The 15,432-nt window shown below is 52.3% G+C and overlaps 1 protein-coding gene across 10 annotated transcripts in view; it reads right to left on the bottom strand.

Moving 5' to 3' along the window:
• Positions 1-1,104: 1,104 nt before the first annotated feature.
• Positions 1,105-15,432, bottom strand: part of Atg7 (autophagy related 7) — a 209,850-nt gene continuing 195,522 nt past the window's right edge. For 9 of the 10 annotated variants that reach the window (XM_031382978.1, XM_031382976.1, XM_031382974.1 and 6 more), the window contains one exon: positions 2,190-2,419. In XM_031382978.1, coding sequence (XP_031238838.1) covers positions 2,387-2,419 — 33 coding nt within the window. In that variant the 3' untranslated portion in view covers positions 2,190-2,386. Of the gene's footprint in view, positions 2,420-15,432 lie in introns of all 10 variants that reach the window. The other variant, XM_031382968.1, reaches the window with a different exon arrangement.

Raw genomic sequence — 15,432 nt, 5'->3', positions numbered from 1 at the left:
AAAAAAAAAAAAAAAAAGAAAAAAAAAAGAAAAAGAAAAAAATAGCTGGTTTCTATTGACTAAGCCCAGACTGTAGCACCGACCGGCTTCTTGTCAGCATTAGCTAGCCTGCTTTGTCAGTTTCAGCCATAGATACACTCACTGCTGGTATAGCTGTGCTTCTGAGCTGAGTCAACGCTCACTTTACTCCGAAGAGGAGCGCACAGTCGGTGGGTGTGGTAGGCTGGGGAAGCCCATTGCTGCTCATTTTCTGCATCCTGGGCTGGAAACTTGGGGTTCATGTCTTTAGGCTCCTTGATTCACAGACTGCTCCTTTCCAACTCCTGGCCAAACATCAGGTGCCTGACAGCCTGCAGTGTGGGGCTGCGTGCGAGCCCTCCTATGCTGGGGCCAAGGCTGTACACATTCCTGACTATACAGTTATTCCTGCACCACTACCCCTGCACTATTAATAGCTACTAACTAGACATTAGAAGCCAGCAGGACAGACACGGCTGGGGATGCCAACAGCTGCTGCTCCTCCCAGCCTTGAGCATTTCTGTCCCCTGGCCTGGCCCACCTGAGGGCATCACCTGGCTAGGAGCTCCTCCCCCACAAGGCATTATGGACTCCTGCACACGGGAGCGCATGGGGCTGACTTTCAGTAGGAGGAAACAGATTAGCTGTCGAACTTGGGAAATAGGCACGGGTGGAAAGGTGGGGACTGATTCCCATAGTCACAGGGTGGCTACTGGCCTTTACAAACATGGACAGCCCTCCTCCTGCCCCGCATAAGGTTCACTCCACTCTCCTGGGCTTCCAAGCTTGGCATTCAGGCCCCTATATTTTCTGTAGGAAAAAAAGAATTGTTCAGAACACTTTTTTTATATAGGTAATTTTAAAGACCATCGTTACGCTGTGCGTAAAGAATGTACAGAGAAATTTGTAGGTATTTTTTGAAGAACAATTAATTTGTTAATGATATGTAGCTATTTAATTTTCCCTTTCCTATCGTAATCATTCATTTTTTTTTGTTGTTGTTGTTTGGGAAAAAAAGTTGATCTTTTTTGTTGTAGGTGTGTCTGTAATCGTGCAGGTACACAGTTACTCCATGACAACACTGCGTCCGCATTAATAGCCACTAGTTTGTTATTCTACAGGCTACTGAGGTTGTCACAGGAAAACAACCGCACCGCGGACTGGCTCTGTGGGCATCGGGCCTCAGATACCCGTCAGTGAGCGGGTCTTCGCTGTTGGGGGGGTGAGGGGGGCGGGAGATGGCAGTGTGGGTGGCCAGGTCCCTGGTGCGCTGACCTATCTGGAATAGGCTGTGCCCTGGAGTGGGACACCACATATGTCAGCTGAGGAGTGTGCCATCCTGCCTGGGCAGGAGTTTGTAACCTCCCCAGAACCAAGCCATCTATATGCGTTGCTGACCCCTCTCTGTGTTTGTAAATCTGTAATATACCATTTTCTGTGGCCTGTTTTTTTTTTTTTTTTTTTTTTTTGTACTTAAAAGTAGCCTTAAGAACAATAATAAAGTGCTCTTAAACCAAGGCTGTGTGTAGCTCTTGACTCCTAGGGTGGCATGTAGGCTGTGGGGCCCTGTGCCCAGGTAGGCCTGGCTACTTGTGGGGAACCTTGTGCAGATGGGTAGGGCCACTTGTTGCAGCAGCATCTGTATTAGCCCAAGGTCTTCTCTAGTCTCCCTTACTGAGATCTGCTGAAGTCAGCCATGCATGGGCTTCTGTTCTGGACCTGAGACCCCAGTGAGGGTGCACAGGTGCGAGAGGGGAGCTGCTTAGGATGGGTGACCATAGCTGCCAAGGGCCCACCCAGAGTGAAGAGGAAGTCAACAAGCCTTGCCCAGTGAGCAATCCGTGAGGCACCTGACAAGGCCCAGCTGGACACACCCATCCAGCAGAGCTCTGCCCTGCTCTTCCAGTACAGGGCTGTGGCAGGAGCTGCTCCCATCCCTGGAGCAGGGTGGCACACAGCATGCCCACAGCTGGGGGAGGCCGGCTTAGTAGGCCACTTGGACACTTGAGGGTACAAGCTCGGCACTCACTGCTACCCGTGAGGCTCCTAGCACAGCCTTGTCTGATCTATGTTGGGTCAGAGACCACCGTGAAAAGATCCTGGGGTGTCCTTTGGCAACAGTGGTGGGGGGGGGAGGAGAGCAATGCACATGGAAGGACCTGAGCCCCAGATCAGTGGCAATGCCAAGGTTGTTATTGAGTTCAGAGCTGGTGAGATGGCACAGGAAAGGGTGCAACTGGGCAGCAGAGGGTACACCCTAGTCCTTGGAGGTGTGGGGGTCAGGACCAGGGAGGTGGCAGGGCCCAGATCACCAGTCCTGGGGTACAGTCCTGTGCTGAGGGCCAAGTACTCCTTAGCTGTGGTTGCCTCAGACGGTCTCCTCGTCACTCATGTCCCAGATCTGTGTAGAAAAAGGCAGATACTCAGCTGAGGGGTTCTGCTGCCCCACGATGCCCACAGATGACATTTCCCAACTACAGCTGCTGTGACAGCAGAGGTGTAACTCCCACAGGCGCTGCGCATGCCTCCCAGCATGGGGGAGGACTGGTCCCCTGTTTTGTGTACAGTGGGTTAAACCTCGTTTTTTCCTTTCACAAGGCCTCAGAGCCAGCAGGCAAACTGAATGTGAACAGGGAGCAACAGCTGGGCAGCCCCTCCTTGCATCCTCTCCCACATCCTTGGTGGACCCAGCCAGCCCCTGACTTTTGCAGCGTCCACCACTGGCCCAGTCGCCTTGCCCAGCTGTACCCAGTGCTCGAGAAGCTGAGCTCTCAGGGACCTGGCAGGAGAGCACTTGTCATCTTGTGCTGCCCTACTGTCTACACTGAACTTTATTGCCAGGTGCCAACACTCTGGGGCAAGGGAGCTGACTGTCACTTAGAACAGCCCTCCCCCACCAACTCCAGGTCACCTAGGCAGAGACTACCAGACCCTCCCTCTGTCCCTCAGTGTGCATCCCTGAGTGTAACTGAAGAGGGAACCCACTCTAGCAACACCCTGAGAAGGAGGTAGCCCCTTAGGCCAGTCCTCTGTCCCAGTAACTCCTGGCAAAAATCCTGCGTTGAGGGGGCCTAAGGTCAACACGGCAGGTCCCAAGACTCTAGTGCCCTAAGCAGCCTAGAGTCCCTAGAGAGCTATGCCTTCAGAGCCTTCCAAAATTCCTGGAATGGGTTGTACAAGGATACCTTAGCCCTTGCAGAGCTGAGGGAAAGGACAGCTTGTTGGGAGGAGGCAGGAGGTCTGGCCAAGTTACGTTCATAGCAGTGCTGGCTGTCACCGATGTGGAAAGCAAGACAGAAAGTGACTTGCCTCCTGCAAGGGTGGCAGGGTCCCTCATACTATCCCTCTATTTCTACACAGGCCCTTGTCTCAGAGAAAAAGAATTTGCTACCTGCCCTGTAGGGCACTGTCCCTCTGGTCCCAGATCCCCACCAGGCTGGAACCCGGGCTCATGGGTTAGGTGGCTTTGCTGCCCATATGTGAGAGCCCCTTGACCTGGTCTTTTGGATCTGAAGACTGAGTGGGGGCGACAGAGCCATCCAAGTTGCAGCATAATTCAGCTGCTCATACTGGCTCATTCAACAAGCACATTTGCACAGCCGCCTAGGATGCAGGCTGTGTGCAGACCTGGAGCTAACAATCCCATTCTGTCTCACTCCTGCCAGTGAGGCGAGGAGGGAAACAGCTCAGAGAAGTCCAAGTTTGCCTGAGATCACATAGCCAAGCTGGAGGTCCTTACATAGGAAAGGCTGGGTAGCTAGTATGGAGGAAGGGGATGCTGAGGAGGGAGGGGGCTGTGGGAGGTGCCTTCCTGGGCAGTGACACCCTCTGGATGGGCAGGTAGAGCTTGTCATGGTTAGATTGCTTGTTCCTGAACCAGGTGCTTAGCTCAAAGGTTGACCAAGTGGGACTGTTGCTGCTGGCACTGCCTGAGCCTTGGAGAGGCTCCTTCAAGCCACCCAAAGGGCGTACTGTGAAACCATTGGGATTTTTCAGACCCAACTTCTAGGGCCAGTGAAGGGCTTTACCACTAGGGCAGCCTGGCCATGTTCACTGTGGGGTTCACATGGTACGCAGGACAGCACTGGCCTGAACAGGCTCTGGCCATCTTCTGCATGAATGAAGAATATGGTGACCTGGCAGAAGTTTGCTCAAATGTTAATGCTTGGTGCTGGCATAGGACAGTTAGCAAGTTTCTCTCGATAGCCCAGACTAGCCTTGAACTCACAGCAATCCTCCTGCTATAAGTATAATCTACCCTGCCAAGCTTCCATGTTTTATAAACCTTTTAAAATGTTTATGCTGGTTAGTGTTTTGTTGCCCTGACATGAGTTAGAATGACTTGGGAAGAGAAGACATCAATAGAAAAATATCCCTCCAATCAGAGGCAACCCTAGGGGGCATTTTCTTGATTAATAATTGATGTGGGAGGCCCCAGCCCAACTGCGGACAGTACATTTACTGGGAAAAAAACAGGCTAAAAGGGCTGTGAGTCCTTAGTAAGCCCTGCTTGCAGCCAGAGAACGCAGAGTCTTTTAAGACATACAAAAAAAAGAGAAAGAAAATTTGGACAGACACTTCGCATAGGACACCTGTTAGTCTTCAGAGACATGCCAACCAAACCACACAAGGGCTGCGAAGATGATGGTGTAGTGGGGGAAAAAAATCCCAAAAACTTGCCATGCAAGCATAAAGACCTGAGTTCAAGTCCCTAGAAGCCATGTAAAGCTTGGAATGGTGGCATGTGTCTGTGACCCCAGTGCTCCTACAGAGGGATGGGAAGTAGAAACCAACATCTCCAGGAACTCTGGGCCAGCTAGGCTGCAGCACAGTGTCAAACAACAGATCTTGCCATCAAATGAGGTGGAAGGTGAGGACTTATGGGCCTTATCTCTTCCACATGTACATGGGTGTGCAGACATGTGCATGCACGTGCATACATACACACATCATATGCATATATTTAGTTAGGGTTTCTGCTGCTGAGATAAGCACCATGACCAAAAGCAACCTGGAGAGGAAAGGGTGTATTTCACCGACACATCACAGCCTCACTGAAAGAGGGCAGGGGGCACCACGGCTCTCAAGGAAAGACAGCAGGCCATGCCATGACTCTGCGATGAGAGAAGGGCCCTTCTGACCAGGCCTTATGGAAGGTGCCAGAGGAAGTGACTCCACGGCCCCACAGCCATCAAGGTGTACCAGTCTGCAGCACTGGTGTGAAGGCTCTGGAAAGAAGCTATCAATTTCAGCCTGGGTCTGCTCTGGACCACACTTTGGTGCACACCATGGGCCAAGGGCCCTCTTCCATACACACTGTCATAACCGGGGAATGACACAATTATATTTTGGGGTGTGTTAAAAGTGTTCATTTGCTAATGTAAACATCTTAAGCCACACTGTAGCTTGTAAAAGTTGGGATTGGCACTCCCTGACTCTGTGGGCCTCTGCACAGCCTGCTTCCCACCTCCTATGATATATCCCTCTTCTGGGAGGGGCAGGGAATAGGAGCCAGGACTGTAAGGACCCCCAGAGCCTCCTCCACAGACTCCCCAGGAGGAATCAGAACCTCTGAGAGAGGTGGGAAGACCTGTCACACTTCCTTCTGTGGGATGTGAACCCTCTCATCCTTCTTGTGTGCCCCCATCCCTCACAGACCCTTTCCAAGACAACGAGCCTCAGGTTTGGGGGTGGCGCTGTCAGCAGGTGACACTAAGGCCAGGATGGGCTTCCTAGGATAAATAAATACCTAATTCAAGATTGAAGAGTGAGGGCCAGAAGAGGACAGGGCTTACGGGACGATGAAGCTGATGGATTGTGGACTGCTGTATGGCCCGTGACATTCTAGGCTGACAGGCAGGCAGGAAGGAAGCAAGGTACTGGCTGGGGGCAGTAAGCAGAGAGGACCGTGGAGGCCACAGCCTGGGAAAGCTGGGAGCTGAGGGCAAGGCTGGCTGTGAGTGCTCTGCAGTTGCTGGTCCCCATCTGAGAGGCAGGCAAGGGAGTCTGCGGCTGCCGCTGGGGCTGGGTCTCCGTGAGCCCTCTGGGACAGTCTTACCTGTGAACCTGCAATGGTGTGGGACAGACAAGGGCCTGCTTGTCCTACCCAGGGCAGGAGCTAAGCAAGGCTTCCCATGAGGTGGGGTCAGTGAGGAGGAAAGGGAGCGATCACCGACGGTTGCTATGGGGCTGGGGGCTATCAGATCACAGACCCTCTGGCAGTCTTTCCTTGTCTTCTAAAAACCAGGCCATACTCCCTATAGCTTTTAACGAGGAGGAAGCCCTTTAGGCAGTGAGCAAGCCTAGCCCCAACCCCTTGCAACTGCACTTTAAGTTTACAGCCCTTGCTCCTTGGCAGGTACACTATGCCATGTGGGATCACATGGTGTGCAACTTCCCTCCAGCCCTGAAAAGCCTCTAAGCATCAGAAAACCTCCTTAGTTCTTTTGGTTTCCAAGCATAAACTGAAGGGCCCATCTCTCCCTTCAGGACTCTCGCTCTGTGCATATGGAAGCGTCTTGTCAGCTCACCCAGTTTTTGAAGGGAGGTGCTCTTCCTCCCTACCTCCCACCTCCCCTTCCTGTTGCCCCTGGTATGTTCTGTGCCCTCCCCTACCCCCATTCTCCCGTCCTCGTCAAGGGTGGATTACACTCTCACAGTGTAAATGAAATTGGCTCTGTTATATCAGCTCCTATCCTGGATGGTCTTATGTCAACTTGACACAAGCTAGAGTGGTCTTAGGAACCTCAATTGAGAAAATGACTCCATAAGATCAGGTTGTAGGCTAGGCAAGCCTGTAAGAGCATGTCCTTAATTAGTGATTGATGCGAGAGGGCCCAGCCCACTGTGGGTGGTGCCTTTCCTGGGCAGATAGTCCTGGGTTCTATAGGAGAGCAGGCTGAGCAGCCATTAAGCAGCACCTTCCATGGCCTCTGCATCAGCCCCTGCCACTGTTTCTGCCTTGTTTGAGTTCCTGTCCTGCCTTCCTTCAATTTGGAAGTGTCCTCTCCAACTTGCTTTTGGGTCATGATGTTTCATCGAAGCAATAGAAACCCTAAGATAGCTCCTTCTGGAACTTTCCACTTGTTGTTATTCTTGTTGTAACAGAGATGTGGAGGAGGTGGAACACTAGAGGGAGGTGATGGCTCCCCACACCTAGAGACCTATACACCTTCTAGCACATTCTCTGTGGCATGGAGGTCAACTGTCCCTCTGAGGAAGAGACACTGTCCCATGAAAGACGGTGAGGTGCATGGAAAAGAGGTAAGGCGGGTCCCACAAGCCTGGACTAGAACCTCGGCCTCCCACCTCAGGGAGAGCCAGAGGCTGCACCCCTGGCATGGGGAGGGACACAGGGCCTGTTTGCAGGCAGGATTTAAGGTAAACATGTTTACAAATGAATTAGAGGAGAAAAGTCAACCCTAACCCTGTTACCAAGCACAAGAAGGTGAGGCCAGGGTGTGAGAAAGATGCCTATTATTGGGACCCCAGGTGTGTGTTCACTCCTCTTTGCTTTAGTACACTCTCAGACCAGAGGCACAATGGGAGTGTGTGTGTGTGTGTGTGTGTGTGTGTGTCTGCGTGCTCACAAGAGTGTAGGGGGTTGCTCCAGGAACTGGGGCTGGGGGCCCTGTCTGTAGGAGGGATCCACACATCTACTAGCTTCCTCCATCCTCCCAGGAAGTGCTGAGCAAGAATTTTCAGGGAAGTTTCAGGATGGGAGGCCCTGGAACGCCAGCCCTGCCCACTCCTGCCTCTTCATCTTAGTTTGGTAGATAGGCTGGGGGGTGGGGGGTAGAGGGGTGTGGGGGGGAGATATGTTTAGTCCCCCCCCGGGGGTGTCAGTGAAGGGGATCTGGAGAGTGTCCCCTCAAATGAGAGCCACTGAGGTGGGGGATACCTCACACAATGGGAGCAGACACCTGCAGGCTTTGCCTTCTCCTGACCTTCACTGACCTTCAAAGGGAACAGTCTAAGCACTGCGTCAGCCCCTCTGCGGACTGTACTGAACGGGAGGTGGGATACGTGGGGAGATGGACAGCAGAGCCTGGGCTTGTTTGTACTCTCCTAAGCTTCAAAACACATTTTTTAAATTAGGTGGTAAGAATACAGGGTAATTTTTGTGGCACCAACATACTTTCTTTCAAGATATGATTTATATGTTTGGCCCACATCTTAAATGCACTGGTGATTGAGATAAATGGCCGTGCTGGAGGCTGCAAAGTGGTTTCCATTATGTAGCTCTGATTTTGGGTTCCTTAGAAAACCTTAAAGGGGCAGGCACATTCATGGCCTATGCTCTACCTCACAGGGCCTTTCGGGTCACCATCGGAGAACATAGGAGAAGGGAGGACGGCAGGAGCCCTCAGAGGTCTGGGAGAGTGTGGCTATGTACAAGTTCCTGGCAGCTCATTTTAACACTTTATGCACAATAACAATGGGGGACCTTCAGGATAAGGGACCCATCCCAGAGCCTCTGAGGAATGGTGGCATCCAGGTAAGGACAGAAACACACAGGGAGAGGTGTGGTCTTCTGAGCTGAGCCCTGAACTCCTCTTGAGTACCAGAGAAACTATGTAAGATAAGGCAGGGAGATGAGGGGCAGTTGACCTTCATCAAAGGTGTGACAGGATTCAACAGGGCGCACAGCTTTCAATGGAGAGTGCCAGAAGGGCAAGATGTGGCAGAAAAAGCAGCTGTCACATACTGCACAGCACACATAGCAGCTAGCGGGCTGGAGAGATGGCTCATAGGTTAAGAGCACTGACTGTTCTTTCAGACAAGACATAGTCAGGTGAAGGCCATCTACAGCACACAGCAAGTCAGCACCCACATGCGCCCAAGACAGGGCACTGGGTTGTTTTCAGTTTGAGGCTTTTCTTAGTGTGCCTTCTGTGGCTGTAACCAAAGCTCCCCAGATGAGTCATTTGCAAAGAAGAGCCGTTTCCTGAGCTCCCAGACTTGGAGGCTGGGAAGTCAGAGCAGTGAGGCTGTCACACTGCATCAGAGCACAGCCAGGCCGAACAAGGGCACTAGCTCTTCTTAGGAAGCTCCTAGGCTGTCATGGAGCGTCTGTACTGAAAACAAGTCCTCACAACTTCAGAAAACAATAGCTGTTGCTAGCAGTGCTGCTTTCGGTGAGCCCTTCAAGTGGAAGGTGGGCAGCCTCATACGGCAGCTCTGGGGCTCCAGCCCTACACCAGCAGGGTGGTCCTGGTTGCCCCGTGCCGGCTCACAGCAGCTGGGGCCGAGCCTGCGGATACTGAGGCCAATGGGCCAGCTGTCTAAGGATGCACCCTATCCAAGGGTGACCACAGGAGCGTTTACTCTGAAAGCAGCCGGCAAAGACCTCCCTGAACACAAACATCCTCCACCAGGTGTGCCCCCAAACTCTGCCCTTTGCTTGGGAAATGGAAAGTTTTGATTTCTTCCTTTCTGGTCAAAGAGCCTGGGAAGAAGTAGACCTATCCCAGCTCCAGGCTCCCTCCCAGGACAGTAAAGAGGGGTCAGAGCACAGCTGCCAGGCCAGGCCAGGCAGACCCTGAGCTCCTGCTCATAATCCTTGAGCCTGGACTGGCAGGGGCTGGAGAGACCAGGACCTGTGGGGTGCTGTGCTCAGCAACAGTCTTTAAAGACAGTGCGTTTTGTCTAACTTGCTCTGAGGAGCTATCCGTAACCCCTGGACCTCAACTCTTTGCCATCCTGCTCCTTTGGCTTCAGAAGCCAAGGCTGGCCTGTTCAAGTGTGGCCACCTAGAGCCCATAAGCACCCTGTTCCTGTGGGGCAGGAGCCTTAGAGACTGAGATGGATGGCTGAGGACCTATAGCGGGCACAGGACTCCTTCCTGCAATCATTATCTTCTCCCTGCTGGGAAGAATGGAGATGCTTTGGTTCTCTCTCTCTCTCTCTCTCTCTCTCTCTCTCTCTCTCTCTCTCTCTCTCTCTCTCTGTGTGTGTGTGTGTGTGTGTGTGTTAGGATGAGGTAGGGTGTGTCCTTAATTATTAGAGTAAGAGTTGAGGCTAGCAGGATCCCCAGGACTAGAAGGTTCTTGGGAAGCCATTAACTGAGAATCAATATCTCTCCCCCCTCCCCTCTCTCTCTCTCTCTCTCCCTTCTCTCTTTTTCTCTCTCCCTCCCTCCCTCCCTCCCCCGCTTCCAAAGCTTAAGGACAACAGTGTTCTGAAGGGACATGAGGGTATCTGTTTTTACCCTGGCTGTCTGATGCCCTTGCCTAAATGTAGAGACATCTCAGAATAGGCATCCATGGCCGTCACAGGACCTTAGGGCTAAGTGATGGTGGTGGGACACAGTGCTAAGGCCCACTGTGGAGAGTGGGATCCTCAGGGAAGCTTTGTGCTTCCCCATTGGCTCCCCTGAGAAATCCAGACGGGAGTGGGCTGTACCACAGTTGCACTCCCAAGCCTGCCAGTAAGAGACTTGGAAACCTAAGTGGTCTCCACTCTTGCTTCGTGAGTGACTGAGGGGCAGAGATGCTGGGCTCACTCTTTCCCTTGTGAAGTCCTCAATCCAAGCAGGGAATCACTCATACAAGCCCAGCGGGGGTCTTTAGATGGGCGCAGGGAGAAGCCTGAGCTAGAGAGAACGGAAGGCAGTACTCAGAGAAGGTTCTTGGGGGATGGCCTGGCCTAGGTTCCGGAGGATGCAAAGTTCTAGTAGAAAATGTCTACATGGCCTCCACGGACATCCGCTAAGCAGGACATCCAAGAAGTCTGACCTTTCAGGAAGGCTTCCTGGAGGAGGGGTCTACAAGGAGACAAAAGCACCAAGGGACTGAAGGCTGGCTAGGCAGACTGCTGAAGGAAGAGACAGCAGGGAGGCTTGGGTTTGGGCTATGTGAGCTGAGCCAGGAGAGAGGAGCAGAACAGGTCTTCCTAGGCACCAAGACGTTGAAGGCCCATATGAGAAGACAGGGACCATGGCCAGAAGGCTACCAGGCCTCTGGAGACAACAGTTCCCCATGTGTACTCTAGGACACCAGATTTTGAGAGATAGAAGACTGTGGACAGGGCTACTGTCAGAGCTCTGTGTCATTCTCTGCTAACAAGGAATATGCGGTGTCCCTTCAGTACAGCAAATAGGAAACCACTGTGTGTGGTCCCTGGCCAGTGGCACGTACCCGCCTAGCATCAAGGACGGCCATTCAGGAAGGGCTGATGCCGTCCAAGCTGTTGTGGTTTTTTGGGGGGAGCTGTCTTTACACCATGGCACATAGGGCCTGAGGCGAGCAGCAGATGCAAGGACAGATCAACAGACACACAGCTCCAGCTCCAAGGGTAACAGTTTTCTGAAGTAACTCAGGGGTGTCTTTCTTTACCTTGGCTTCTCTGGCCCATGCTTAAATATAGAGATGTCTCAGGACAGGCATCCATGGCTGGCAAGCCTCGCATTGTCCAGCTGACAGTGGCGGGACAAAGCGCTAGCACTCACGGCTTTTCACCAGAGTTTTTTCTCTCGCCTACCTTGATCTATTTCAGACTGGTACATCCTTGGCAGCTGGGGCCAAGGCCAAGACCTGGATTGAGGGGCACGACCGTGGCAGCCTGTTTAGCAGTTTCTCCTTGGAACACAAGGGTGGCCAGGTTCTGCTGGGCAGTACTTTTCCAGCCACTTGGACTTGTTCAGGCTGGGTGTCCTCTGAGGGGCCCTGGCCGTGCCAGCCCGCGTGGCAGTGTCTCCCTGGTACACAAGGCCGAGGCCGGCCAGGTTCTACTGGGCAGTACTTTTCCAGCCTCTAGGTTTGTGGATCCCAACTTGCCCTTCATGGCGGCTCATCCCCAGGGGTGGGAAACACGCCCCAAGCTGAGTTCCAAGATCTGAAACTGGCTATAACATGAAAGCCTTTCTGTTTTTAAGAGCAAAAATGAAAGGGCAGTTGTTTCCCTTAATAAACACTCTTTTAACCCATTTTACAAACAAACCAGCTTTCTGCTCCCAGTTTCTTTCCTGTTCCTCTTTTTCTTAGTTAATTTGATAAGCAACAGGCGCCAAGCTGCGGCGACGCTTTGGTTATGGAGCTAAGAAAGAAAAACTGTGGCTTTGAGAAATAGCCTGTGTGTGGAAGCAGTTCCACGGTCCCCCCCAACCCCCACCTTCCTAGACAGCACACTTAAGCTTAATGACAGCCTTTCCTGCTTCAGAATAGAGACTGCAGGGGGACAGAGAGGTGGCTTAGCCATTAAAGTACATTCTGCTCCTCCACGGAACCCATGTCAGGTGACTCCAGGGGATCTTATCTGGTGCCTTTGGTCCCTGTGGGCACCTGTGCACATGTGCAAAACCCAAACATACACATAATCAAAAAAAATATATATATATATATATCTTCAAGAAAAGAAAACAGAGACTTCTGCTTTAATAAGTTTACGGAACAGAGACTTTTGCCCCAAGGACGGGATAAAATAGCATATAGCATCCAATCCCAACAAGAGGAACCAGAGAATAAGCTCCCGAACAAGCTGCTGATCAAACCCCATTGGAAACTCACTTCCCGCCCTCTAAGCTACTGCAAGCTGCACTGGAAGACATGGCGCTGCACGGAAGGGCTCTGCACAGTTGCTCGAGACTGCCTCTCCTTCTCATTGGCTCAGGGTATGAATGAAAACAAGTGGGGGTGAACTGTTCTGACACCTCAAAGAGCTCCCACCCACACCAGCCTCCTGAGCCCTGGCGTAGCTTGCAGAACAAAGCCAGGGTGAAGGTGCTGCCCCCATCCATTTGCTCTGTCTTGGCCCTGGCCTCCAATCTTCCCCCTTCTCACTGGGGTTACTTCTCTTCCTGCTGTCCGTGAAACCTGTCATGTTAGCGTGTAACACTCATAGAGTAGGTTGGGTCACCACAAGCCCTGGTATGGCACAGAGATGACTGACGGCCTCTGGTCCAACCCCAGAAGAAGGTTTCCATGCACACACTGTCAAAATCCACCTGCTGTTCTTAACCACCGGCTGACTATGTTCCTGTTGTACCTCTGCCTGCCTCCACCCCACCTGTCTACTTCGTCCCCCTGCCTTTGGGTCCCAGTGGCATGCACACTGGCAGGGACTTATCTGGCTCCCGTCTCTAGTTCAGAGTCTGCATGGTGCTCAGCGAGGACACACCCTCTGTGATTGTCAGCGGCACAGAAGTGCACACACTGTGCTAAGTGAGTGTGTGGAGGATGAAGCACTCTCAGCACACACCCAAGCCTTCTTCCTATCCATTTAAACCTCGAGCACACAGTGGGTCCTCAGCAGCTTGGCATCCTTCATAGCACAGTGAGGGGCTGGCTGACTGGCTGGTATAAATGCAACTCTGCCGCTTCTGGGTTAAACTGGGCACATTCTCAGGGGTGGCTCTAGAGAAGGTTCCTTACAGTGAGACCGGCTTCGTATTGGGAACAGCGCAGCTGCAGCTCTCTGGGAACACCAGCTGCTGTGAGTGTCACACTAAGTCATTAGGACAGACATCAGCAAAGACAAGAATACCCAGCTCACGGAAGGCGTGGCTGACTATACTTTGACCTTGCAGCGGAGTCATTTTACTCTGGCTGGGAACGAATAGGCACACAGGAGGAAGGGGGCTTAAGTTAGGGGGTCCCATCAATCTGAGTGAACAGCTAGACCATCCTAGGACATTCATCCAAAGGCTCAGAGGACAGGTATGAAGGAACAGATTGGTCTCTCCCATTCCAAGGTACTCTGCTCTTAGGCTAGTGGACGGGAATGTCTCCCGTGGCCACACCTTCACCCTGACTCTGGAACCTGGCCCCGCTGAATACTCTACGTCTAGTCCAGCCTCCATCTCCCAAATCAATAGACCAAGACTAGGCATTGCTTTCCTTTTTTCGATGCCTGGGATAATCTTGTCCGCTAGAGAGGGGCTCTCCCATTGAGCCACACCCCACTCTATCATGGCAGTAACCACCCTGCCCCCAAGACAGGGTTTCTCTGTGTAGCCTTGGCTGTCCTGGAACTCAGTCTGTATAGACCAGGCTGGCCTAGAACTCAGAGCTCCACCTGCCTTTGCCTCCTGAGTGCAGGAATTAAGGTGGGCACTGCTGGTCATTTTAAGGAATAAATAATTCTGAAGAAGGGGCTGATAGAGGCGGTGAGATGCTCAGAGGTGGGGACACATTTTAGCATATGGTACTGTGGGGTGCAAGTTGGAAGGACTTAGGGGTTTTCTTGCATGTCTTTGTTCTGCTAATGCAGACCACTCCTTCCCCATTAAGCATTGAGGTTTCTCAGAAGCCCCAGGAAAGGGATTTGGGGACTGCCTTAGCATAGATGCCTCTCAGGGTCCTTAGGGCTCCCTCCATGTGAAGGCCACACTTCCTGGAATTTCCCACAGGCTTCCCCCTCCCCCACCCCAAGCAGCAGGACAACAGACACGCAGCTCAGCTGGGGGGGGGGGGGTGTCTTGTGGCCTGGAACAGACAGGAGTGTGTAGCTGCCTGCAGGGCAAGCTCCTGCTGCGAGTGCCTCTGACAAATGCAGTGATTGTTCAAAGCAGGCAGCTTGTGGAGTCATGTCTGCTGAGGTGGGAAGGGCGTTAGAACTCATCTGCACCTATTCCTTCTGCGTGGTCACCCAGGTTTTTACCAGCCAGAGGCCTGTGCACAGAGACCCAAGGCATAGGGCACACCTGTTCTAGTGCACACACTCTCTGAGCATCTGCCTGGACCACACACAGGATAGGAAGGCAAGAGGACGGATGGCAAAGGCAGTTAGATGTGGATGGTTGAGCAGGTAGCTAATGGTTGCAGACCAATCTCTGCATCCCTGGTGTGCAAACTTTGGTCTTTACCTCTTCAGCTCTGTCTCCTCAGTCACTAAAATAATATGTGTGACCTGTGCCATTCAATAGGAAAGTTCCCAGACAAGAAAGAAAACAAAGGCAGTGGAGGACAGGAGACAGATGGTAGTAGGGACAGACCCTGCCCAGTTTCATGTAGATGGTAATGGCGGGAGACCCCACCCAGCTCTATGCAGATGACAGTGGGGACAGACCCCCCTCAGCTTTATGCAGATAATTGTGGGGACAGACCTCACCCAGCTGGCAGCAACCAAGTCACATACCTGAGAGATGTGGGGACTCTCCCTTGCCTACACCTGACTATCTGGCCAATTAAGGATGGCAGGGTATTCTATATGTCTGTAATTCCTGCCTGAACAAGATGGGAAACGGTTCTCTGTCTTCTGGAAGCACACCACAGGCTGGGGTGCTGGCTCCATGGCAGAGCCCTTGTCTGACATGTGACTGGCCCAGGGCTCAACATATTTTGCTTCTCTGTGTGCACTGGGCAGACGGGCAGTGTTCAGCTGCTTCTCTTTGCTGCTGTCCCTAAATTTAATTGCACTGTCTTGGTTTTCCTAACCAATGGCTTTAATTACTTCTAATGATCAAAGAGTGTTTGC

This window comes from Mastomys coucha, unplaced genomic scaffold (genome assembly GCF_008632895.1).
Source record: "Mastomys coucha isolate ucsf_1 unplaced genomic scaffold, UCSF_Mcou_1 pScaffold20, whole genome shotgun sequence".
NCBI classification, from domain to species: domain Eukaryota; kingdom Metazoa; phylum Chordata; class Mammalia; order Rodentia; family Muridae; genus Mastomys; species Mastomys coucha.
Note: the sequence above shows the minus strand (reverse complement) of the source record. Positions and strands in the feature narration are given on the sequence as shown.